Source organism: Sus scrofa, chromosome 15 (genome assembly GCF_000003025.6).
Source record: "Sus scrofa isolate TJ Tabasco breed Duroc chromosome 15, Sscrofa11.1, whole genome shotgun sequence".
NCBI classification, from domain to species: domain Eukaryota; kingdom Metazoa; phylum Chordata; class Mammalia; order Artiodactyla; family Suidae; genus Sus; species Sus scrofa.
The window spans coordinates 75979793-76007199 of record NC_010457.5 but is presented as its reverse complement, the minus strand read 5'-3'; the positions used below and the strand labels follow the sequence as shown (position 1 = coordinate 76007199).

Here is a 27407-nt window from a genome sequence, read left to right as displayed (position 1 = left end):
CCTTCCAAGCTTCGGAGGCTGTCGTCACTTCCGGCGGCGTTGCTAAGCAACTGGGCGGTTGAGATAAACACTCCGCAGCCTGGAGTCCGCTGAGTTTTCGCAAGGAATCGCCTTTCCAACCTGAGAGCGCCATGGGCACCTCAGAGGTGGTGGTACGGTTCGGAAGGCGCTGTGGACGGGCGAAGGAAATCACGGGTGAGCTAAACTGGCCCATCTTGGCACGGGCATTGTTTCTTGTCCCCAGCATGGGGTGAGAGGTGCCAAGGGAGGGCTTTCCTTACCTTCTGAAATGCTCCACCAAGTAGAAAGCAGCGCCATGGGCATCCTTGGGCTCTGTGTAAATTGAAACAGTTTAGCCCTTGAGTGAATGGGTGGGTGGGAAAAGCTTACCGAAAAAAGGGTAGGGAAAAGAAGTCAGAGAATCCCAATTGACGATCTGGTCACATCCTCAAGCTGCGCAGTTGCAGCTCCAAGAACTGGTGTTTGCTGAATTCTCTCGCGCTTAAGCTTTTATTCATTGAGTGAATTGGAGTATATTTTGGAAATATCAGTGACCTCATTAGAGTCTTGGGTCTGCTGTGAAACTACTGAGTGCTCTTAGGAAAGCGTCTGAAGGAAATGTCTCAATTTCTTCAACTCTAAAGTGAAGGTAAGGTATCACCTTAATGCGAATACTTTTATAGAATGTAAAAATAATGCTACTTAACTTATTCTGTCACATGATCTTTTATAAAATTTTGATTTTGTCATAGAAGTAGCCCAGTGGAACATTTAAAGAGCTCTTTATTAATTCCAGTGATTTTAGCTTTTTAAGTCTGTAAATTCCTGGTTAGTGTTGTCATGGTGAAAATTAGAACCTGAGGAACTTGGACTATCTTGTCATTGCCTGAGCTTCTGTAGCAATAGAGTCCCTCCTGCCAAATGCAGAGTGAGAACCAGCCATTCTCCTACCAGTAGACACTAGTGGGTATTTATGCAGTAAAGGACTTAAGAAGTAACAGGAGTTCCCACTGTGGCTTAGTAGGTTAAGAATCCTTCATACTCTCCCTGAGGATGTGGGTTCGATTGCTGGCTTCCCTCAGTGGATTAAGGATCTGGCTGAAAGCTGTGTGTGGATCTCAGATTAGCCTCAGATCTGGTGTTGCTATGGCTGTGGCACGGGCCTGTAGCTGCAGCTCCGATTCAACCCCTAGCCTGGGAACTTTCACATGCCACAGGTGCAGTCAAAAAGAAAAGCAAAGAGGAGTTCCCGTCGTGGCACAGTGGTTAACGAATCCGACTAGGTTGCGGGTTCGGTCCCTGCCCTTGCTCAGTGGGTTAACGATCTGGCGTTGCCATGAGCTGTGGTGTAGGTTGCAGACGCGGCTCGGATCCCGCATTGCTGTGGCTCTGGCGTAGGCCGGTGGCTGCAGCTCCAATTCAACCCCTAGCTTGGGAACCTCCATATGCTGCGGGAGTGGCCCAAGAAAAATAGCAAAAAGACAAAAAAAAAAAAAAAGAAAAGCAAAAAAATCGTAGATGTAAATATTTGTGATTTTGGATTTGAAAACAATTTCTTAAATATGATACCAGAAGACACACACTTCCCAAAATGCATCAAAATTAAAAACTGTTTTATGTTGAAAGATGTTATTAAAAAGAGAATAGCTGGACTACAGAAAGGGGGAAAATATTTGCATATCATATATCTGGTATGGGTCTAGTGTCTAGATTATAAGGAACTCTTAGAACTCAATAATAAAAATGACAACCCATTCAAAAAATGGGCAAGTGACTTGAACCTACATTTCTCCAAAGAAAGTATTCAAATAGCCAATGAGGGAGTTCCCATCGTGGCGCAGTGGAAATGAATCCGACTAGGAACCATGAGGTTTGCGGGTTTGATCCCTGGCCTCACTCAGTGGGTTAAGGATCCTGCATTGCTGTGAGCTGTGGTGTAGGTTGCAGACGTGGCTCGGATCCCAAGTTGCTGCGGCTCTGGCGGAGGCCGGTGGCTACAGCTCCAATTAGACCCCTAGCCTGGGAACCTCCATATGCCATGGGTGTGGCCTTAAAAAGACAAAAAACAAAACAAATCAAATAGCCAATGAACACATGAAAATAGGCCCAGTATCATTAAGCATCATGGAAATGCAAAGCAAAACCACAGTGACATACCACTCCATACCCACTAGGATGGCTGGGAAAAAAAAAAAAAAGACAAATGTTGCCTAGGATATGGAAAAATTAGAACCCTCACATATTGCTGGTGAGAATGTAATATGGTGGAGCCACTTTAGAGAACATTTTGGTATTTTTTTTAAATGTTAAACTTGGAATTATAATCCTACTCCTAGGTATATGCCTTAGGTATTTGAAGACATATGTCCACACAAAAACTTAAACATAAATGTTCATGCCATTTTTCATAATAGCCAAAAGGTGGAAACAACTCAAATGTCAATAAAATGTACTACATCTATACAATAGAATATTATGAAGCTATGAAAAGGAATTAAGTACTGATACTTGCTACAACATGAATGAACCTAGAAAACATTATGTAAATAAAAGGAGCCAGGCATAAAAGGCCACATATTATATGATTCTGCATATATGAAATGTCTGGAATAGGCAAATCCATAGTGACAGAAAGTAGCTTAATGGATGTCGGGGACTGTGGGGAGGGGAGAATGGAGGAATGACTGTTAATGGGTACACAGTGCCTTTTTGGGGTGATAAAAATGTTCTGAAATTAGGTAGTGGTGATAGTTGCACAGCCTTATGAATAGATTAAAAAAATCACTGAATATTACCTTTTACAATGATGAGTTTTATGATATGTGAATTATATTTCAATTAAAAAAAGATTTTGTAAATTGTGGAAAAGTATCAATGACGAAAGGCACATGGATGATTTTAGACACTCTCATGTCACTTGCCACTGCTTTTCCCCCTCCTCTCTACTGCTTGAGAGTTTGCTTCTTTATATTCTCTTTATTTCTCTATCCATCTGTCTTTCTTGTTACTTCTTTTGACTGTGGCCTGCTTAACTTCTCCAGCGGTTGCTGCTAGCATTGTGTGAAAGCCACTATGAGGTAGGAATTGTGGAAATACAGTTGCCCTCTGAGAACTAAACTCTGTGTCAACCCAGTGGATTAAAGTACAAATATGTGAAATCACTCATTGCTCTGATGACAATCAGGCCTCTCCTGATCCTCGAAGATGTGAGAGGACTTGGCCCAACTTCTGTGGCATGAGATGGTAAAAAGCCTTTCCCCAACTTTCCATGGGTTCCCCTATTTTTTGTGGTTGCTCATCTCTGCTGCTTTTGTGGTTGTTCTCTTGGTTCTCTTTTTGCATCAGAGTCCATGAAAAGATCTTGAATCAAATATCACATGAATGCAATTACTCTCCAGAAGGCTGGGGTGTCATGGGGGAGGGGTCACATTGTGCACTATATAGCTTTGTTTCCATTTTATTTTACACCTTAAAGAATTAGAATGACCCTTTAGTCAGAGAAAGAAAAGCATTTTAATATGCCTAACAATATGTTATTCAAAAGGCAAATGGTTTGGATTCCCGTCGTGGCTCAGTGGTTAACAAATCCGACTAGGAACCATGAGGTTGCGGGTTCCATCTCTGGCCTTCCTCAGCGGGTTAAGGATTTGGCATTGCCATGAGCTGTGGTGTAGGTCGAAGATTCGGCTCGGATCTGGTATTGCTGTGGCTCTGGCTCAGGCCGGTGGTTACAGCTTCGATTGGCCCCTAGCCCCGGAACCTCCATATGCCACAGGAGGCAAAAAGACAAAAAAAAAAAAAAAAGGCAAGTGGTTTAACTTGGTGGCCTTTAGTTAGCCTCTAACTGCAAGTAAACAAACCTAGTTGAGCCACTTTAGGCAAAGCAAAGGAAATTTGTTGCATGGCTATCTGGATGTACTGATCAGGATTCTTTGGTTACAAGTGACTAATCTACTTCCTTATAGTTAAAACAAAAGGGAATATTTTGGTTCAAATGCTTGTGAATTTAGTTTTAACTTGATTCCTGATTCCTGACACTATTCTACTTCTCAGCTTTGCTTGTCTTTCTTCTGCCCATGAAACTTGCTATATTGTAGGCAAGGTGGTACCTGTGATTGGATGCTCATGTTTAAGGTTAGCAACCAACTTCTCATTCCCATCAACTTTAATTCCAACCCCAAGAAGACTCTAATTGATCCTAACGGCTTTCCTCTCAGTATCTTTATCCTTTCCTGGAGCCATGTGATTTCTTATTTCACTATTCTCTCTTTTTCTGTTTCATTCTTAAAAGTAGTAAAAATGGGAGTTCCTGTCGTGGCTCAGTGGTTAACGAATCCGACTAGGAACCATGAGGTTGCGGGTTCGATCCCTGGCCTTGCTCAGTGGGTTAACCATCCGGCGTTGCCGTGAGCTATGGTGTAGGTCGCAGATGCGGCTCAGATCCCTCATTGCTGTGGCTGTGGCGTAGGCCGGTAGCTACAGCTCCGATTGGACCCCTAGCCTGGGAACCTCCATATGTCGAGGGAGCAGCCCAAGAAATGGCAAAAAGACAAAGAAAAAAGAAAAAAAAAGAAATAATTATTGTTGAGGGAGATGCAGATATTCTTAAAGAGGCCTACCCTGGGACTGGGAGTAGGACTGTAGTCAGTTCTCCTGTTTACATTTCTGCTACTCACTTAGGAAGGGGTTGAATAGAGTCAGTCATGATGAACATGAACTCAAAGGATGAACATTCCCAAAGTTTTCTATTTATAAACTGCTACTTGATTAACTTGAAAAAAATGCTTTTAAGGAGTTCCCATCGTGGCTCAGCAGAAATGAATCTGACTGGGATCCATGTGGGTGCAGGTTCAATCCCTGGCCTCTATCAGTGGGTTAAGGATATGGCATTGCCATGAGCTGTAGGTCACAGATGCAGCTCAGATTTGGCGTTGCTGTGGCTGTGGCGTAGGCTGGCGGCTACAGCTCCGATTAGATCCCTAGCCTGGGACCCTCCATATGCTGCAGGTGCAGCCCTAAAAAGACAAAAAAAAAAAAAAAAAAAAAAAGCTTTTAGAACAGCCTGTTGGGGTAGATATTATTGATCTCAACTTTAATGATGTTGATACTGAGGCTCCAAGACATTGAATGACTTGCCCAGGTTTACACAGAATTGACCAAGCAAAGACTCAAATCTGTCTTCTGATTTCAAGGTCTTATGTACTTTCCATTTAATCTCAGCTGTTCTTGGAGTTCCCTGGTGGTACAGTGGGTTAAGGACCCAGCATTGTCTATGTTGTGGCTCCAGGTCGCTGCTGTGGTGTGGATATGATCCCTGACCCAGGAAGTTCCCCATGCTGTGGGTGCAGCCAAAAAAACCAAAAAACAAAAACCCCAGCTCTTCTTAAGATAACAAGAATAAAATTATTATGTGAAACAACTTCCAGATATCATGCCAGTATAGAAATGTCTGAGAAAAAAATACCACTTAAACTCTTCTTGAAAGTCTTTCTCATTTTTACAAAATTTATTAGAAATAAAGAACTATGAAGAAGATCAAGTTCTCTATCCACCTCTTCTACCCGACAAAGTAGATCTCCGGCAGGTCACCATAATTCCACACAATGAGTGGGAGAGGATTCGAGATAGCCTTGACAGTTTGACAAGAGAGGCAGCACACCTTCGTGCAAAAAGAAAGGCAAAGAAAGAAATGCATTTCCGATCCCAAGAAGTGGTAAAGCATTGGACTAATACATACGCAGTAAGTATTAACCACCCAGGAGTATATATGCGTTGAAGTCTTATTTCTTTGTACTCTTTTTTTTTTTTTTTTTTTCGCTTTTTAGGGCCAAACTTGCAGCATATGGAAGTTCCCAGACTAGGGGTCAAATCAGAGCTGAAGCTGCCAGTCTACACCACAGCCACAGCAACACGGGATCCAAGCCCGTCTGCGACCTACACCACAGCTCACAGCAATGCTGGATCCCTAACCTGCTGAGCAAGGCCAGGGATGGAACCTGAGTCCTCGTGGATATTAATCAGGTTCGTTACCATTGAGTTATGCTGGGAACTGCCTTAGTACACTTTAAAAAATTTTTTACATGTAAAATATTATTAAATTGCATTGAAACATTTTTAACAGCTTTATTTAGATGTAAGTGACATACAATAAGCTAGACATACTTATGGGAGTTTTCATCGTGGCTCAGCAGTTAACAAACCTGACTAGTATCCATGAGGATGTGGGTTTGATCCCTGGCCTGGCTCAGAGGGTTAAGGATCCAGTGTTGCTGTGAGCTGTGATGTGGGTCACGGACGTGGCTCAGATCTGGTGATACTGTGGCTGTGGTGTAGGCCAGCAGTTATAGCTCCAATTCAACGCCTGGCCTGGGAACCTCCATATGTCACTGGTGTGGTCCTCAAAAGACAAAAAATAAATAAATAAATAAACTATACATATTTAAAGTGTACAGTTTAAGATTTGACATATTTATATACTTGTGAGACCATTATTATAATTTAGACAAATTTTCTCATGCTCCATTTTTCTCCCTTTCATTCTTCCCCACCCCGCCTCCCATTCCAGGCAACTACTGATCTGCTTTCTATTATAAATTTCACTCAACACAATTACTTTGAAATTCTTTCATGTTTTTTAATCAATTATTCATTCATTTTTATTGCTGAGTGTCATCCCATTGTATGGATATACCACAATTTGTTTATCTGCTTAGTTGTTAATGGCTTGACATCAACCAGATACTGACATTTGAGTTGTTTCCAGTTTTTGGCTATTATAAATAAAGCTGCTTATGAACATTCATGTATAAGTCTGTTTATAGACATATGCTTTCTTTTTTAAAGTAGTTGTAATTTTACATTCCTACCAGCAGTGTGTGAGTTCTGATTTTCTCCAAATATTTGCTGAATTGCTATGGTCAATCTTTTTAATTATAGATATTCTTATGAGTGTGAAAAAGTAGTATTTTATTATAATTTAAATTTCTCTGATTACAGTGATGTTGAACATCGTTTCATGAACTGATTTTCTATCCAATCTTCTTTAGTGAAAAATCTATTCAAATCTTTTGCTGGTTTTGTTTTCTTATTATTTAGTTTAGAGAAATTTTTTTTTTTTTTTTTTGCTTTTGTCCTTTTAGGGCTGCTCCTGCGGCATATAGAGGTTCCCAGGCCAGGGGTCCAATTGGAGCTACAGCTGCCGGCCTATGCCAGAGCCACAGCTACACCAGATCCGAGCCATGTCTGCGACCTACTGCACAGCTCTTGGCAACACCAGATCCTTAACCCATTGAGCAAGGCCAGGGATCGAACCCAAAACCTCGTGGTTCCTAGTTGGATTTGTGTCCGATGTGTTGCGACAGGAACTCCCAAGAGAATTTTTTTTTTTTGGCCACACCTGAGGCAAATGAAAGTTCCAGGCCAGGGATCAAACCTATGCCACAGCAGCCGCCTGAGCCTCAGCAGTGACAGTGCTAGATCTTTAACCCACTGCACTACCAGGCAACTCCCAAGAATTTTAAAAATATATTCTGAATACAAGTCCTTTGTTAGATACTTGATTTGAAAGTATTTTTTGGATCAGCCTTTTATTCCATTACAGTATGTTTCCAAGAGCACAGTTTTTAACTTTAGTGAACTTAGGTTTATCCATTTTTCTTGTATAGATCATCCTTTTCTTGAGTTACCTAAGAAATTTTTGCCTAACCCAAGATCACAAACATTTTCTTCTATGTTTAAGTTTGAAATTTTAGGTTTTATATGCAGGTCTGTGGTCTATTTTTTGGAAGTAAGGTATGAATTGAAGGGGTTTTTTTTTTTTGCATATGAATATCCAGTTGTTTCAGCACAACTCATTGAAAAGACTGTTCTTTCCCCCAGTGAACTACCTTTGCACCTTTGTTGAAAATCCAGTTGTCCATATATGTGCAGGGGGAATTTCTGGGCTGTCTATTCTGTTCCATTGATCTATTCATCTACCTTCATTCCAGTCACACACTGTTTTGAGAATTATAGATTTAATAATAAGTTTTGAAATAAGGTATTTTTAGTCTTCCAACTTTATCCTTTTTCAGAGTTGTTCTGGCTACTCTATTTGCACTTCTCCATGCATTTTAGAATCAGCTTGTCAATGTATACCAAAACGCTAGCTGCAATTTTGGTAGAGGTTGTGTTGAATTTCTAGATCAATTTGGAGAGGATTTGCATTTTGACAGTATTGAGTCTTCTGACCCATGAACACAAGGTCTTTCTACATAGTTCTTATTTAATTTCTGTCAGCAATATTTTTAGGTTGCAGTATATTTAAGTTTTTAGGGTGTAGGTCTTTTCTTTTTATTCAGTCATGCTGGCAGCATGCAGAAGTTCCAGGGCTAGAGATTGAACCCACGCCATAGCCATGACCCGGGCCACTGCAGTGACAATACCAAATCTTTAACCCACTACTCCACAGGAGAGCTCCTAGGGCATAGGTCTTATTCATCTCTTGTCGTATTTATCCCTAAGTAATTAATATTTTTGATGCTATTATAAATAATAGTTTTTAAATGTTCTATTTGGTATTCTTTGTTAGCTATATAAATACAGTTAATTTTTTTTTCTCTGTTGATCTTGTCTTTTTTTTTTTTTTTTTTTTGTCTTTTCTAGGGCCACACCCATGGCATATGGAGGTTCCCAGGCTAGGGGTCTAATCGGAGCTGTAGCCACTGGCCTACACCCCAGCCACAGTAACGTGGGATCTGAGCCACATCTGCGACCTACACCACAGCTCACAGCAATGCTGTATCCTTAACTCACTGATCGAGGCCAGGGATCGAACCTGCATCCTCATGGATGCTAGTCAGATTCATTAACCACTGAGCCACAACGGGAATTCCTCTGTGTTGATCTTGTATCCTTTAACACTACTAACCTCACTTATTGGTTCTAGTAGCTTTTTTATAGATTCCATCAGATTTCCTGCATAGACAGTCATGATGTCAGAAAGTTAAGAACGGTTTTACAATTTTGCTTTCTTCTTTCAATGTGGATTCCTTTTAGTTCTTTTCTTTTTTTTCTTTTTGTCTTATTGTACAGGAATGGATGTTAGACTTTTAAAGTGTTTTCCTTTTGTTTATATCTATTGAGATAATCATGATGTTTAATTTTTTCACTTTGTTATATGATGAATTAGATTGATTGATTTTCAAATATTGAACCAAGTATGCATTCCTGGGGTAGACCTCTGCTCATCATGATGTATTATTTTTTTGATAGATTCAGTTTGTTAAAATATTGTTGATTTTTGCATCTGTGTTCATCAAGGATATTGGACTATAGTTTTCTTGAAATGTCTTTGTCTGGTTTAGGTATCAGGGTAATGCTCTTTATTGTTATGATGGAGGGTCGCACAGAAAGACAGGACTTGAAACTTGAGGAACCAAGGCAGCTTCTTTTCATCTGCCTCTAATTTGTCTGTCTTCCTGCCTGTCTTTTTCTAGAACTACATATGTCTTTGCTGTGCCCTTTTTTGTGCCTCTGCAAGATTCTCTACCTAAGAGGTACAGTAACCAGCAGTTTAGTTCCATGTACATGAGTGGGAAACTACCTCAAAATAGGGAGGTGTGTTCTGATTCTTTTTATTATCTCACATGGGGAAGATGCTGGGAAAATATGATTCCATCTCCCACTACACTTTCCTATATCTTTTTTGGGGGGAGGATGGGAGCATGTCCATGGAATGCAAAAGTTCCTAGGCTAGCAATCAAACCCTAACCACAGCAGTGACAACACCGAATCCTTAAGCACTAAGCCACCACAGATATTCTTAAGACATAGAAAGTATGACCCATAAAGGAGAAAAGACTTCATCTGACATTGTCTACCTCCTAGAGGTATAGAAGAACATGTAAAATATGCCATCGTTTTTTTTTTAAAGGAACAAAAGTAGTATTTCTATTTCTTAAATATAGAAAGGAAATTTGGAAGTAAATGCAGGAAGCTAATAGTGGCTTAGAGATTGCAAACGGAAGTTAGGATTAGAGGGAGAGTTCCATTGTATACCTTTGTAATATTTTGAACCATGTAAATGTGTAATCTACCTAAAAAATTCAATTAAAAATTAGCTCATGAGGGTAACCTCGTACTTATTAATGATATATGCAAATATGATAAAAGACTTATAGGGAAGGATCAAATTATCATATTATAAAAGTTAACTTTTGCACACTTAGATTGAAAAATAAAAACAGACTACTGCTTTCATCATTCTGCAGGGGATGAGAAAACAGAAACTCGAAGCCAAAAAGAAACGTGATGAAGAAATAGAGGCAGAAAGACAAATTCTTGATGTGGAAGAAGCAATATACAAACAAGGAGAAAGGAAAAAGGCCATCGAATATGCAAAACAATATCAATTTTACCAGACAGAAAGAGTGAAAAACTTTCATGTACTACCTGAGTTTTCTTGTATTTATATATATATTTATATTTAACATATAGATATGTAACTTTATTTTCTTAAACTATTGCAATTTTTTTTTGTAGTCAGGACTTCTTCTTAGTAGAGTTATGAAGGAACGTGATGCACAGATTGAATTCCAAAAAAGTAAAATAAAATCAGATAAAAAATGGGAGGAACAGTTGAAACTAAACATTGAAAAAGGTTTTAAAGAAGAACAAGAAAAAGCAGAAAAGCAACGCAGAGATAGACTGGCTCTTGCCAAAGATCATTTAAAACAGTATGTATACATAAGTCATCCTTTTTATTTCTTCTTTTTCTCATAATGGATATAGCTCTTTTTTTCTGATAATGAAAGTAATATATGCTAGGAGTTCCTATCGTGGCTCAGTGGTTAACGAATCTAACTAGGAACCATGAGGTTGTGGGTTCGATCCCTGGCCTTGCTCAGTGGGTTAAGGATCTGGCGTTGCTGTGAGCTGTGGTGTAGGTCTCAGACACAGCTCAGATCCTGTGTTGCTGTGGCTCTGGCGGAGGCCGGTGGAAATGGCAAAAAGACAAAAAAAAAAAAAAAAAAAAAAGAAATATATGCTAATATACCTAGTAAGTGGAAAAAATACAAAGAAAGAGGTTAAAAATTACTATTACCCAGAGATAATATACTGGTTACTATTATTATAATAATGAAGCATAACAACCAACCACACCATGTACTGGCCTTCAACAATTAAACATTTATTTCCCATGCATCCATGGATTGTTTGGGTTTGGCTGGGCAGCTTTTCTTCAAACTGCAGGACTGACTGAGTTTGCTTGTTACTATGAAGAGGTCTCTGATCTTGCTCCATGTGGATGGACCTCATTCTGAGGTTCAAGATGAAGGGACTGCAAGCACCTGGAGGAAACATTTCTTAGGGTATTGACAGATGCAGGAGAAGGAGCCCCTTTCATGTGATCTTTGGCCATAGGGTAGGTGTTCAGGTAGGCTTAGGATTTGTTCTAGTTGTTTCTTTGGCTTATCTTCCATATAGTCTCGGAGATACTTATCAAGCTCTGAGGTCAACATAAATTCTTTTTTTTTTTTTTTTTTGTCTTTTTAGGGCCACACCTGTGGCATATGGAGGTTCGCAGGCTAGGGGTTGAATTTGAGCTGCCATTGCCAGCCACAGCCACAGCCATAGCAACACCAGATCTGAGCCTTGTATGCAACCTACACCACAGCTCATGGCAATACTGGATCCTTAACCCGCTGAGCAAGGCCGGGATCAAACCTGTGTCCATGGGTGCTAGTCAGATTGGTTTTCTCTGAGCCACGACGGGAACTCCAGCATAAATTCTTTTACTCACTCTTCACAGTTCTTGTGGATAGTGTTACTTATCCTCATTGCATTCTCAATTTCCTTTTTTCCCCTGAAATCTCTTGAAAATTCAAGTATGTGGGTAAGAGCTTGCTTTAATTTCTAGTAGTGGCATAGAATTTTCCCCATCCTATTGACTGCATTGTGGGGAATTAGGAAGGGAAGGATGTTTGACATGGGAGCTTGGGTTGGTTGCCAGTTTGGTTCCAGAAATCCTACATCTTAAATTTATTAAGAAACATTCAATTCTGTAACTGAAGACAGCAAAGGAAAATGCAAGTCTACTATTAGAAAAATTAAGTATATGAATTTACAAAGTTATCACCATATTTAATTTTGTTGAATGTTGATGCATGTGTCAGTTATCTACAACTCAGAATGCATGTTAGTTTAGAATACTGTTAAGAATGGTGATGGGTCCATACAAAGCCTCTTAAAGCCAGGAGTAGAATTGGAATAGTACCACTCGTATTAACCTGAGTGGAAACAGAGGACTATATGGTAGAAGAGAGAGGAGAAGGAGAAGGGTTTTTTCCCCTTTCTTGAATAATAAGAGTTTATTCAGGGACAAAATTTCAAGGTAGGCTGTTTATCCCTTTAATCATCTATTCATTGTTACAAACATGGACTGAACAATCTCTATTTTCCAGCCGCTCTTCTAGTCACTGAGAACACAAAGATGAATACAATATAGTCTTTTTCCTTAAGAAGTTCACAATCTGGGGAGGAGGCTATAGATATAGAGCAAGTAATTAGAATATAGTGGTAAATATTTTGGCAAATATATGTCCTTATCAAATGGACATCTGATCCAGTCTAGAGAAGGCTTTTCAGAAGAGATCAATGCTCTTGTACTTCATTCTGAAGAAGAAATAAGCTGTGCAAAGAATAGAAGATATAGAAACACTTTAAGCAGAAGAAATAATGTGTGAGGCCCAGAAGTGAGGTAGAATTTGGTGGATTTTGGTAACTACAAATAGGATGGCTATAACATAGAGGACTAAGAAGCAATGTTAAAGATGAGATTAGAGAGACAGGCGAGGGCCAGATCATCATGTGCCTTGTTGGCCATGTGTCTTAAGGGCTCCCAGAATTTGGAATAACTCTCCTCTTTGAGCAGAGACCAAATATTAATTCTTTTAATCACTAAGAAATGGAAATTGCAGGATACTTAGAGGCAAGACTGTTTTCCAGGCTCTACTAGTTGTACAACTAAGTGCTACCCAGGTGTCAGATGGGTAGCACCCTTTTAAAATATGTTCACACATTATTTGATATTCCTCCCTTCAGAAGGTAGAGCCTAATTCCGTCCCCTCTTGAGTGTGTGTTATTCATAGTAGCTCATTTCCAAAGAATAGAATGAACTGGAGTAATGGTGTGTGACATCCTGAGATTATATACAGGGTTTACAAGGCACTGTGTCTTCCTCCTTGCCGTCTCTCTTGGATTGCCCATTCGTGGGGAAGCTAGTCTCCTGAGTGAGTACTACTTTCTCTCACATTATCTAGGTGTGTGGAGTGTCATCTGAACCAGGTTTTGGGTAGGCATCCCTTGCACTTTTTTTTTTTTTTTTTTTGCCTTTTAGGGCCACACCCCTGGCACATGGAAGTTCCCAGGCCAGGGGTCCAGTTGGAGCTGCAGCTGCCGGCCTATACCACAGCCACAGCAACACTAGATCCAAGCCTCGTCTGCAACTTACACCACAGCTCATGTCAACTCTGGATCCTTAACCCACTGAAAAAGGGGAGGGATTGAACCCGCATCCTCATGGATACTACGGGATCGTTACCGCTGAGCCACGATGGAAACGCCCCTTCCACTTTTATAGGAGGACTGTGCAACATCTATGTTAAGATCAAGTGAGATCTGGGCTAGATAAATACAGATTGGGAGTCTTCAGAATGTGAATCAGGGAGAGTTCCCGTCGTGGCTCAGTGGTTAACAAATCCGACTAGGAACCATGAGGTTGCGGGTTCGATCCCTGGCCTTGCTCAGTGGGTTAAGAATCCAGCATTGCCGTGAGCTGTGGTGTGGGTCACAACCTGGCTCAGATCTGGTGTTGCTGTGGCTCTGGTGTAGGCCGGTGGCTACAGCTCTGATTAGACCCCTATCCTGGGAACCTCCATATGCCACGGAAGCAGCCATAGAAAAGGCAAAAAGTCCAAAAAACAAACAAACAAACAAACAAACAAAGAATGTGAATCAGGGATAGCAAGGAGGTCTTATGACAAATTCTACTATAATTGCTTGGGAGAGGCTGCCCCGTGTATTGGGTTAAGAAGGACCAAGATTTTTGCATTGACTGTTGTTTTGCATTGATTATTGATGTCTGCTGTGAATAAGGGTGTTGGAAGTAAAGATAGGAATGTGGTGGATTTCTTCCCTGAACTAGAGGAACTCAGATTTCCTTCGGCATGTTGACTTTGTACTAAACCAAATTTATGGCAGATAGTTGTGTAGTCTTCCCATACTAAGGTAAAAGTCTTTATTGACAGTCTTTATTTAATAGTTATGTTATTTACGTATGTTGCTGTTAATATTACCTCTTCACCGACACTAGAGACATTTTTTCTTATTCTTAGCCACTCTCAGAATAGGGAAATTTCTTTGCCAAGACAGTGAATTATCCAGTTCATGCATAGATATAATGTTTGCTAAGGAATGTTAAAATTGCAAATGTTGGAGTTACCGTTGTGGCACAGCGGAAACGAATCCAACTAGGAACCATGAGGTTGCAGGTTTGATCCTTGGCCTCCATCAGTGGGTTAAGGATCTGGCATTGCCGTGAGCTATGGTTTGGTTCGAAGATGCAGCTCGGATCCCGCATTGCTGTGGCTCTGGCGTAGGCCGGCAGCTGCAGTTCTGATTAGACCCCTAGCCTGGGAACCTCCATATCCCACGGGTGTGGCCCTAAAAAGCAAATAAAATAAAATAAAATAAATAAAATAAAATTACAGATGTTTTGTATCTTGTTTTCCCTTAAAGTAGCAATTTTTAAATTTCATAATTTTCTCAAAATTAGATACATCTCTCTTAATGTCCTTTAAATCTCAATTATTGACTTGTAAATTTGCTCCTAAGAGACTGGTATAGTATTAAATAGTTCTAACAAACTAAACAAACAAAAAATTGAAAACCAGCTGTTTTTAGGGCAATCATAAAGCTGATTTAGCAGTGGCCAACAGTGACTTTTTTTTTTCTTAGCTCCTCCTAAAGAGAGTGACTGTGACCCTTAAGTGGCTGCTTACTCTCCTGTTCTGAATTGGCTTAATAATACCAAAGTGAACCTACTGGCTCACTTAACTGTATAGTCCTCCATGGCACAGGGGAAGGGAATTTCCCCCCCCTCTGAAGCCAAGAAAAAAAGTTTTGACTGGGGGCATATGAAAGAAAGATTAATTCCTCAGTCTTCCTATTAAGTGGGTTGTTGATCTACCTCATACCCACCTGTTCAGGAAGAAAAAAATACAATTAGAAATAGCAGATAGAGGGGAGTTCCCTTCGTGGCGCAGTGGTTAACGAATCTGACTAGGATCCATGAGGTTGTGGGTTCCATCCCTGGCCTTGCTCAGTGGGTTGACGATCCGGCGTTGCCATGAGCTTGGTGTAGGTTGCAGACATGGCTCGGATCCCAAGTTGCTGTAGCTCTGGTGTAGGCCGGCGGCTACAGCTCCGATTAGACCCCTAGCCTGGGAACCTGCATATGCTGCGGGAGCGCTAAGAAATGGCAATAAAAGACAAAAGAAAGAAACAGCAGATAGAAAGTGGCTGGGGAAGCAGCCTCCAGCACTTGATGGCTGACCTGGAAGGGTGGGCACATAGATGCAAGTACCTGGGCCTGAGTCTGACTTGCAGTATGCAGAAGATTGATTGCCAAATGAGGGCTCTCAGAGCCTGCAATAAACTGCTGATGGTGGAAGCTCCAGGTTGTGAAGGTGGCTGGGCTGAGGAGGTGGGTTCTAGAGATAGAGCTGGAGTTAAATGCAGAGCTGAGCTCTGCAGTGAGGAGGCTGCTCAGGGAACTCTGAAGAACTCACACACAGCCCGTGAGAGAACCAGCATTGGATGGCTCACCACTCAGAAGGCACCAATCATTAGCCAGCGGCGGCTAGAGAAAGAATAAGAGCTGAAGTGGCCAGTTGGGTAATGAAGTTGTTGCCCTTCTTCCATCAAACCCTATCTCCTGAGGGGCCAGATCCATAGCCTAGGTAACATTGTCCAGTGCTGAAGTTGAAGAGCACTTGGGACTTTTCTGTAAAATAATGTCACCATCCAGCATACTGTCATTCAGTTAACTGATTCTTTCTAAAGGAAAGGAATATTTGAATCTATTGTAGGACTAAATTTTGGTGAGGAATAAAACACATTTTGAAAAAATGAAAATATGGGCAATCCTGGGCTAACCAGGATTGGATTTGGTTGTTGGTTTTTGGTTTTCTGGGGTTTTTTGGCCCACTTAAGCAGCTGGGATCTCAGTTCCTGACAGGGATTGAACCTGGGCCACAGCAGTGAAAGCACAGAGTCTTAACCACTAGACCATCAGGGAACTCACTGGATTGGTTTTAATAACTGCTATTTGTTTATCTGTTCTTGTTCCAAAAGAAATCCACAAGTTCATCTTTACAGCTTCCAATCATCCTGGGCAAGAATCTAATTTCTTTAAAATATATCCTATTGGAGTTCCCATTGTGGCACAACAGAAAAGAATCTGACTAGGAACCATGAGGTTGTGGGTTCGGTCCCTGGCCTCGCTTAGTGTGTTCCAGCGTTGCCATGAGCTGTGGTGTATGTCACAGACACAGCTCAGATCTGGCATGGCTGTAGCTGTTGTGTAGGTTGGCAGCTGTAGCTCCGATTCGACCCCTAGCCTGGGACCCTCCGTATGCCATGGGTGCGGCCCTAAAAAGAAAAAAAAATTCCTATTTTCCTGCTTTGCTCTCAGTTATGTTTTTTTTTCTTTAGAATAAAGGAACACGAAGAGGAAGAAGTAAGGAGGAGAAAACAGGAAGAAAAGGATGCTGAGGAAATAAAGCAACAGAATTTATTGTATGAAATAGAAATGAAAAAAAAACTAGGAATGAAAAAAGAAAAGATCAATGAAAGCAGGAGACTCTTTTTTGTAAGTTGAAAATACTTCAAAAATGCATCTCTTCAAAAAATGTACAAAGTACTGTTGTGGCTGAGTGGGTTAAGAACCTGACATACTGTTGGCGAGGATGTGGGTTTGATCCCTGGTCTGTCTCAGTGGGTTAAGGATCAGGCGTAGGTTGCAGATGCAGCTCAGGTCCAGCTGTGGCTGTGGTGGAGGCCAGCAGCTCCAGCTCTGATTCAACCCATAGCCCAGGAACTTCCACATGCTGAAGGTGCAGCCTTTAAAAAAATGTACAAAATCCAGTGCCTATTTAATACATGTTGTATGAATAATAGTGGAGTAGAAAACAAGTTTGCATAAAATATTATTCTTGGTTCATGGATGTAATATTTTTATCTCTCCTAGTCCCTTTGGTATAGGACAGACCTTGTTTTGAATGCTAACTCTGCTGCTTACTAGTTATGTGACCTTTAGCTGAGGATTTCAATTTTTAAAAATGATAATTAACTTTGCGTTAATTAACCCTGTTTTCCTATTGTAAAAAATCAGGGTGTTCCCTGGTGAATCAGAGGGTTGAGGATCCAGCTTTGTCACTTCTGTGACTTGGGTTGTTGTTGTGGCATAAGTTCTATCCCTGGCCTGGGAATTTTGACAAGCTGTGGATGTAGCCAAAAAAAAAATCTGTATAGAACATTACAATAAACTTAGAAAAATCATAAAGTTTTTAAGAAATAATTCAAAATGATCATTTTAAAATATTGGAAAAAAATAAAATATTTGATATTTCATTACCTTTCATGTCAGCTAATATATCTCCTAGCCAGATGACAGGCTTTTAAAAGTAATAGCAAAAATAGAAGAGTACTTGAGTGCTAGGCACATAGTAGACCTTGAGTTATATATATATTGGAATATTACATATTACATCTAATAACTTTCACCTTGAAATGATTCCTACCTATAGTAACAGAAAGCACAGATATATCCATATACCCAGGCTGTTGTGTTGAAAGGCACCCTTTTTTTTTTTTTTTTTGTCTTTTTTTAGGGCCACACCTGTGGCATATGGAGGTTCCCAGGCTGGGGCATGAATCCGAGCCGTAGCTGCCGGCCTGCGCCACAGCCACAGCAATGAGGGATCCATATCTGCAGCCTACACCACAGCTAACAGCAACGCTGGATCCTTAACCCACGGAACAAGGCCAGGGATCGAACCTGCATCCTTATGGATACTAGTTGGGTTCGTTAACCACTGAGCCATGACGGGAACTCCCTACTTTTTTTTTTTTTTTTTTTTTTTTTTTGGACTGCGTCCACGGCATATGGAAGTTCCCAGGCCAGGGATGGACCCCACACCATGGCAGCAGTCTGAGCTGCTGCAGTGACAACACCAGATCCTTAACCCAATCAATGCAGGACAAGGGAACTCCCAAAGGCACCTATTATTATCGTGGCTAACTCAGGTTCTGTCATGAAATGTAAACTGATGTGAACAGATTTTTATTTTTTGTTTTAAAACATCACCTATTTAAAAATTTTTTATTAGAGTACACATCTGTAGGAGCTCCTGTTGTGGCTCAGCGGAAACGAATCTGCCTAGAATCCATGAGGATGCAGCTTCGATCCCTGGCCTCGCTCAGTGCCTTAAGGATCTGGTGTTGCCAGGAGCTGTGATGTAGGTTGCAGATGTGGTACAGATCCCGAGTTGCTGTGGCTGTAGTCCTGCAGCCGTAGCTCTGAATTGACTCCTAGCCTGGGAATTTCCATATGCTACAAGGGTGTAGCCCTAAAAAAAAAAAAAAAAAAAGAATATACATCTGTATATTTTTCAGTATATGTAGGAAAAGAAAGCCAGGACGAGAACTAGTTTCACAGTGATTGAGTCTGGTGGATAATAGAATGAGGAATAGAATGATAGCAGATGCCATAGGAAAGACACTTTACGCTGCGGATTTTTAAAATATTTTAAATTTGTGAACTATGTGATGATATTCACTATTCAAACATTAAATTACACATATTTGATATTTTTCTCTGGTTATAGAATTATTTTTAAATTATTATTATTTTTAATAGTTATTTCCCCAAATAGAATTATTTTAAATGACAAATTTGTGAAGAAATGAGATATTTGAGGAGTTCCCATCATGGCGCAGTGGTTAACGAATCCGACTAGGAACCATGAGGCTGCGGGTTCGATCCCTGGCCTTGCTCAGTGGGTTAAGGATCTGGCATTGCCGTGAGCTGTGGTGTAGGCTGCAGACGCGGCTCAGATCCTGCGTTGCTGTGGCTGTGGCTGTGGTGCAGGCCGGTGGCTACAGCTCCAATTGGACCCCTAGACTGGGAACCTCCATATGCCGTGTGAGTGGCCCTAGAAAAGGCAAAAAGACCCCAAAAAAAATTTTTTTTTAATTGTTAAGATGTAAAAGTCACCTATATATAATCTCATACCCTAGAGATAGCTACTTTTAACATTTGATACATTTCTTCCAGTTATATATTCATTATAAATTTGTACTTAACACATATTTACAAAATTAAAATACACCCTAGTAATGTTTTATATTCTTTTTCTCCTCTCTTACTGATTGTTGTGTGTATCTTACCATGTCCTTAAGAGTATAATTTATTTAATCATTTCTCTGTTATTGAGTATTTAAGGTTATTTCCAACTTTTCACAGTTATAAGTAACTTTGAGATGAATGAAGTGCATGGTGCATAGAACTTAATACACAGCTTTGATTATCTCTTTGGGGTAAATTTCCAAGAGAGAAATAACTCTCTCAGAAGCTATGACCATTTGACAGGTTCTTGTTAGGTATCTGTAGTTGAAAGATACTTTTCTTTGTGATAGGATAATACACAATTTTCTCCCCCAAGGAACATCTGAATGATAAAAATGTCATCAAAGCTATAGAACGGCAGCAGCAAGAGGAGGAAGATGAAAAGATTAGAAAATTTATCAAAGCTAAAAAGCGTCTTACACAAATGGGGAAAGAAAAAGAAGCTGAAACACACAGGTAAGCTTTTAAAATAGTTTTTTTGATTAATAAAGTAGTATCTGAAGTTATTTTATTATAAATCAGAAATTGTAGCATAAGAGTAGCCTTTAGGGAAAAAAAAAGGAGTTCCTGTTTTGGCACAGCATAAATTAATCCAACTAGGAACCAAGAGGTTGTGGGTTCGATCCCTGGCCTCACTCAGTGGGTAAGGATCCAGCGTTGCTGTGAGCTGTGGTGTAGGCCAGCAGCTATACCTCTGATTGGACCCCTAGCCTGGGAACCTACGTATGCCATGACTTCGGCCCTAAAAAAAAAAAAAAAAAAAAGAGTGGTCTTGAGGAATAAAGGTCTCATTTTATATATGACTAGGGTGTTTAGTGACATGATGATTTTAGCTTGGGGCATGTGAGTTGGGATTCCCTTGGAATTTTGACAACATCTGTGTGGTAGATGGTTGGAAATATTGGATATCTCTGCTTTAGGAGAGAGGTATGCACTGGAGATGGTTTTGTGAGCCATGGATATACAAGTGAGAGTTGGCACTGTGCATACAGGTGAGCTTAGGATGAAAGATAAGAAATGAAGGTGGCACAGTCCCTAGGGAAATCCATAATTAAAGGCCAAATGGAAAATGAAAATAATACGAAGAGCGAAAAATACTTTCCAGAGAATGGAGGAAAACTGAGAAGACAGAATGAAGAGAGCAGTCATCACTGTTAAAGCACTTAGAGGGATTACTGAGATTTTAAAAGTGAAGGGTCTATCAGATTTTGAGGTCATTGCTTACCTTAATGGACGTTTGGGATGAGATGAGAGATTTACAATACATTGTGCTTCTGTCTTGATCATGCTTTTCACTTGTGCAAAACTCTTTGATGGCTTTACATCACACTTAGAGTCTTGACTATGGCCCATAAGGGTCTACATGCATCCTAATTCCCAGCTGACCCCAGCCTCCTCTCCCAAACCTTATCTCTTACTGTTCTCTTTCTTTTCCTCTTCCATCACTCACATTGGACTTCTTCTATACCCTCTCTGGGGAGTGCTCACCTCTCTTAATTCTTTCAGGTCATTACTCAGATACTGCCTTCTCATTCAGGCCTTCCCCCACTACCTTATTTATCTTTTTAGGGCCATACCTGCAGCATATGGAGGTTCCCAGGCTAGGGGTCAAATTGGAGCTGTAGTTGCCAGCCTAGACTCAGTAAATCAGTAAATTTGTCATATCTAAATTTAAAAATATTTTTTGCCCAATTTCCTAAATGAAAACACCCCGATTCCTTTAATAAATATGTAGTTATTGTTGATCATATGCCAGGCACCATGGTTTGCTCTGAACTAGAGAGAGGACTTATCCTGTCTCTGACCTTGGGAATCTCGTAGTGTAAAAGGAGAGGTATCTTCATATACACAGACAAAGTCAAAGCACTATGTATGCATTGTAGACAGGTTATAGTAAGGATGAATTTATTTAGGATTTTTTTTTTTTTTTTTTGGCCATACTCATAGCATACAGAAGTTCCTGGGCCAGGGATTGAATCTGAGCCGCAGCTGTGGTCTGCGTCACAACTGTGGTCCCTCTGGATCTTTAACCCACTGTGCCAGGTTGGGGATTGAACCTGCACCTCAACAGCTACCTGAGCCGCTGCAGAGACAATACCAGATCCTTAAACTACTGCACCACAGTGGGAACACCTATTCAAGATTTTGATAAATTTTACTGTGTTTTTAGGGGCCATGTTCCCAGGCCAGGGATTGAAGCTGAGTCACAACAGTGACACATGCCATAGCAGTGACAACACCAGATCCTACTAGGCCACCAGGGAACTCTAACTTTTACTGTTTTTGAGGTTATATTTAAGGAAAAGTCTTTGATTTATTTTGCAGTCTATGCCTTCAGTATTAGAACAAGTAGGATAATCTAACAAAATATTTTAAAATATTTTTCATTGTAGAGAATTTTACACTTTATTTCCTGTATGCACACACATACACAACATCATACTATAAACATGATTCCCTAATAGACTTTATTCTAAAATAAATAAATAATAAATTATTTTTAGAATAATAGACTTTATTCTAAAAATAAAGTATGCAGGAGTTCCCGTTGTGGCTCAGTGGTTAACGAATCTGACTAGGAACCATGAGGTTTTGGGTTCGATCCCTGGCCTTGCTCAGTGGGTTAAGGATCCAGCGTTGCTGTGGCTCAGGTGTAGGCCGGCAGCTGTAGCTCCGATTAGCCCCCTAGCCTGGGAATGTCCATATGCCACGGGTGCGGCCCTAGAAAAGACAAAAAGACAAAGATAAATAAATAAAAATGAAGTATGCAATAAAGTATTAAAATTTTTCTGCTTAAAACAATATAATCTTTAGTCTTACAAAAGACTGTAAAAGGGAGTTCCCGTTGTGGTGCAGCAGAAATGAATCAGACTAGTATCCATGTAGGCTGGCAGCTGCAGCTCCGATTCGACCTGACCTGGGAGCTTCCAATATGTTGCCAGTGTGGCTCTAAAAAGCCAAAAAAAGGAGTTCCAGTCGTGGTGCAGTGGTTAACGAATCCGACTAGGAACCATGAGGTTGCGGGTTCGATTCCTGGCCTCTTGCTCATTGGGTTAAGGATCCAGCGTTGCCGTGAGCTGTGCCATAGGTCGCAGACGCAGCTAAGATCCCGCGTTGCTGTGGCTCTGGTGTAGGCCGGTGGCTACAGCTCCAATTAGACCCCTAGCCTGGGAACCTCCATGTGCCATGGGAACAGCTCAACAAAAAGGCAAAAAGATTTAAAAAAAAGAAGCCCCCCCAAAAGACTGTAAATATCTGACTCTCTAAATAAGTGTGTTGGCTCATAGCAAATCCATTCATGAAAACAAGTGATGGTTATTTTGTTACAGGCTAATGGAGGAACGGAGAGAAAGAATAAATAATTTCCTGAGTAAACTAATGAAAGAGAAATTTGACAATGAAGATTTGATTATTGCTAGAGATATTGCAGAAGCTGAGGCTGAATGGGAAAAAAGAGAAAGAGAAAAACATGAAAAAAACAAAGCAGAATTAAAAGCAATTGCAGAACATAGAGCTGTTGTGGTAAGCAATGCAGTGATGAGAAAAATACACAGATCTGAGCCCTTTACACTGTAGTTTCTCCTAATTTACTCCCTCTGTTTCCCTGACAAAAAATTAGCAGAGATTTTAAAGACAGTATATAAATTATCTTCCTATATTCTTGAAATCAGGCCATGTTTATTAACAGAAGAGGAAATGACAATTACAAATGAGATGTTTATGGATGCAAAGTAATAATCTTTTCAGTTTCAGAACCATCTGAAATGCAAAGTTATTCATTTAATATACCTTTCATTTGAATGTTTAAGACAAATCAAGTAAAAATTACCCATTGTGTTTCTGTATATCTTAATCCTTCAGAATTTCTCTCCTACATGACTGTCATAAGATTAAAATTGGATTGTTTATAAACATGGTAGCAATTTTTTACCTACAAATATTTCTGTTCTTGGAGACAATCTTGCTTTTCTGTTCCTGTATTTTTAAAAACTATTATCATTCTACTTATGTTTTCATTGTGTTTCTTGATATTAAGGAAATAGAGCAAAATCAAAGTAAACTGACCACATGGGAATCAGCCCATGTGTGTACAGTTTTCTGCCTTTGCGTTGCTCTTGGCTGACTTGCTGCTTGGAGCTTTCTAACTTCATACCTTATTGGAGTTTGCTGGTTGCTAAAAGTGGTTTTAATGTTTTCCTCTGGCTTTTATTGTCTAGATGAACAATAAAGAGGAAGAAGAAAGACGAAGAAAAATAGAGGCTAAAGAACAATTGCTAGCCATCCTAAAAGCAGACCAGATTTTCTGGGAGCATGAAAAGGAGAAAAAACGGAAAGCTGACAAAGAACGTAGAGAAGTTCAAGATGCCCATATTCAGCAAATGGTAATTATTCCTAAATGTTTATACTTATTTTAGCAATAAATACGTAATATAGAGTTCATGATAGTTTTCTCTTTCCAAAAGCCATTTTCTTTATCAAATAACATCAGATCGTCATTATTGTTTTGACACAATAAAATACATTAAAAATGTGAAATTAGTTTTTGTTGTTGTCAATATTTAAGTTTCCATACTAGGAACTTTTGTGTCTTTTGCACAAATATTTATCCTTCTTTAGTTTCTATTGTGTTTTAGTAAATATTAGAGAAAATACAGGAGTTCTGGTGTGGTGCAGTGGGTTAGGATCCGACTGCAGTGGCTCAGGCTGCTGTGGAGGTACAGGTTCGATCCCTGGCCTGGCACAGTGGGTTAAGGATCCAGTGTTGCTGCAGCTGTGGCACAGCTTGCAGCTGAGGCTTGCAGTCAGTCCCTTGCCCAGGAACTTCCATATAATGAGGGTACGACCATTTTTAAAAAAGGAAAAGAAAATACAAATGCATATAGCAGGCCATGGTGCTTATCTTTTTTCACCTCTTTATTACCCAGAGAATATGTTGACTGGGATCTCACAAGTTTCATATTTGAAGTGAGCGGGGGTACCAGAGATTTTAGAAAATGTATGGAGGACTTAGCATCCAATCATTTGTGTCTAAAATTTTTTTTTTCTAAAATAAGTGTTCCATTTTCCATTCCTATCAGCAGTTGTATGCAAAGACAAGTTGCTCTACGTCCTTGCTAATACTTGTTAATTGCAATCCTTTAATTTTGAACTATTCTAGTGTAGTGTTCTCTCATGGTGTTATTTTGCATTTCCCTAATGACTAAAGATACTGAACATCTTTTCATGTACTTTTTAACCATTCATGTACCTTATATTGTATAGTGTTTATTGAACTCTTTTGTCAAATATTTAGTTGGGTTGTTTTCTTATTGTGTTTTCACTTATTTTTTTACTGTGGTGATAAACACATAACATAAAATTTACCATTCGAACTATTTTTAATTATATAGTCCAAGGGCATTAAGCATATTTACATTGATGTGCAACTGTCACCACTGTCCATCTCCTTAGCTTTGTCATCATCCTGCACTGAAACTCTACCCATTAAATAGTAACTCTCCATTCTCTCTTCCTCCCTCTTCCTGGTAACCAATGTTCTACTTTCTGTCTCAGTGAATTTTCTTATTTCAGGTACCTCATACTAGTGGAATCATACAGTATTTGTCCTTTTTTGTCTGTCTTATTTCTTTTTTTTCTTTTTTTTTTTTTTTTTTTTTGTCTTTTTGCTATTTCTTTGGGCCGCTCCCGCGGCATATGGAGGTTCCCAGGCTAGGGGTCGAATCAGAGCTGTAGCCACAGGCCTATGCCAGAGCCACAGCAACGCAAGATCCAAGCCGCGTCTGCAACCTACACCACAGCTCACGGCAATGCCGGATCCTTAACCCACTGAGCAAGGGCAGGGATCGAACCTGCAACCTCATGGTTCCTAGTCGGATTTGTTAACCACTGCGCCACGACGGGAACTCCAATGCTGAAGTTTTAGTTACTGATTTTGAAAAATATTTTCATGAATATTAAATATAAGTAAACAAAAATCTTAATTTTTTATAAACTCAGCATTTCCTAAAATGCTTCTAAGACACAATGACAAGCTCTCAACCAAAACTTCGTAATTTTTTAAAAAAGCCATTAAAGTCGGAGTTCCTGTCATGATGCAGTGGTTAACGAATCTGACTAGGAACCATGAGGTTGCGGGTTTGATCCCTGGCCTTGCTCAGTGGGTTAAGGATCTGGCATTGCCGTGAGCTGTGCCATAGGTCGCAGACGCAGCTCAGACCCGCGTTGCTGTGGCTCTGGTGTAGGCCGGTGGCTACAGCTCCAATTAGACCCCTAGCCTGGGAACCTCCATATGCCATGGGAACAGCTCAAGAAAAGGCAAAAGACAAAAAAAAAAAAAAAAAAAAAAAAGCCATTAATGTCACCTAGTATATAGTTAAAAGAACGTTTCTATAAATTATAAAGTTAAAAAAATTATGGGAGTTCCCATCATGGCTCAGCAGAAATGAATCCACCTAGTATCTGTGAGGACAGGTTCGATCCCTGGCCTTGCTCAGTGGGTTAAGGATCCGGCTTGCTGTGAGCCATGGTGTAGGTCACAGATGTGGTTCGTATCCCACATTGCTGTGGCTGTGTGCTAGCAGCTACAGCTCCAATTCAACCCCTACTTAGCCTGGGAACCTCCATTTGCCATATATATATGAAATAGTAGTAAACTGGCTTTTGTTTGGAGTTTTATTCAACTTAACTCCTGATTACCCTACATTAATAAATGACGCTTGTTCCAACTTCAGATTTTTAGGAAACAGAATGTAATTGGTTTAACTTTATTCAGATGTTCGTTGCCAATTTAATCTTATGTGGCTGGGTCACGTGGTATACCTAGCTGATTTGGGATAGTGAGTTTGGGTGCATTCCTCCAGAATAGTGGATGGGTGGGGACAGTGACTGGTATGTGTTCCACACTTGTCAAAATACTTATCTTATACATGATAGAAACAGGATTCTAAACTTGGTTATTTATCTAAATTTCATGCTATATCCTTTGAAAGTATATCATCACATAAGGCTATTGAGGTACACTTCTTTGACATGATATGCATGGGAGAATTTCTGAAATAAATTTCAGTATATTGTTAAATCAAGCCTTGTCAAATATCAGTGAGTATATACATTCTACCTACATCAAATACTATGTAATATTTAGAAAACAGATTTTTTACCAATATGAAATATTTTTTCTTTCTTTCCCAAATAGGCCAAAAATAAGTTTAAAGTAAAGCAAGCAAAACAAGCAGAATTAGAGGACTGCAGACTTACTGAAGCTCTCATTGCTGAAAAGGAGAAGGAATTTCAGGATTATGCCAGAGAAGTAATTGAACTCGAGTCTAAATCAACAAATAAATATATGCATCCTCTTGTAAAAGCTGTACAGGAAGGACCCGGAGGTGGTCATGGACCAGTTTTTGTGGACAGAGGTGGATTAAGACCCAGCTATCAGGTCAATGATATCACTGGAGTGCAGCTCCCTTTTTATAACTCTCAGGGATCAAAATATAATAATTTTCAAAAGTCAAAGGGAAGGCTAGGTTTTACATGGTAGAAAAAGTTTATTTTTAAGATTAAGAAGACTAAGTTGTAGCTAATATTCAGCTACAAATTCAAGTGATTATGCTTATAATTTTGTTAATAAAGCTGCTTTTCATCTAAGTACCATTATGTCTGATCGAATTGATCCTTTGCCACGCAAGACTAAATCAGATTACATTTTTTATTCTGATAGAAGATATACACAAAATGTATAGTTTTAATAATCTAAGAATATTCAGTGTTGGAGTTCCCGTCGTGGCTCAGTGGTTACCTAATCCGACAGGAACCATGAGATTGCAGGTTCGATCCCTGGCCTTGCTCAGTGCATTAAGGATCTGGCATTGCCGTGAGCTGTGGTGTAGGTCGAAGGTGGGGCTCGGATTCCTTGTTGCTGTGGCTGTGGCTGGTGGCAGCTACAGCTCCAATTAGA

General features: G+C 39.9%; 1 protein-coding gene across 5 annotated transcripts; it reads left to right on the top strand.

Annotated features, from left to right (window-relative positions):
- On the top strand, positions 8-27098 carry CCDC173 (coiled-coil domain containing 173). Of its 5 annotated transcripts, none has more exons than XM_021076274.1 (11): positions 94-195; positions 552-649; positions 5514-5740; positions 9477-9536; positions 10251-10424; positions 10522-10715; positions 16756-16912; positions 19767-19906; positions 22780-22972; positions 23668-23832; positions 26646-27098. In XM_021076274.1, the coding sequence occupies exons 5-11, from the start codon at positions 10254-10256 to the stop codon at positions 26988-26990; spliced, it is 1365 nt and encodes a 454-aa protein (XP_020931933.1). In that variant the 5' UTR covers positions 94-195; positions 552-649; positions 5514-5740; positions 9477-9536; positions 10251-10253; the 3' UTR covers positions 26991-27098. The 5 variants fall into 5 exon arrangements, with proteins under 5 accessions (XP_003133517.2, XP_020931934.1, XP_020931933.1 ...); XM_021076273.1 differs by having other exon boundaries at positions 9477-9597; XM_021076272.1 differs by lacking the exon at positions 9477-9536.

Bases quoted from the DNA above. Each gene is read 5' to 3' on its own strand.
- CCDC173 (XM_003133469.5), top strand. From the start codon at position 132: ATGGGCACCTCAGAGGTGGTGGTACGGTTCGGAAGGCGCTGTGGACGG. The intron at 196-5,513 runs GTGAGCTAAACT...AAAATTTATTAG, and splicing joins ACGGGCGAAGGAAATCACGG to AAATAAAGAACTATGAAGAA. The intron at 10,425-10,521 runs GTACTACCTGAG...TTTTTTTTGTAG, and splicing joins AAAGAGTGAAAAACTTTCAT to TCAGGACTTCTTCTTAGTAG.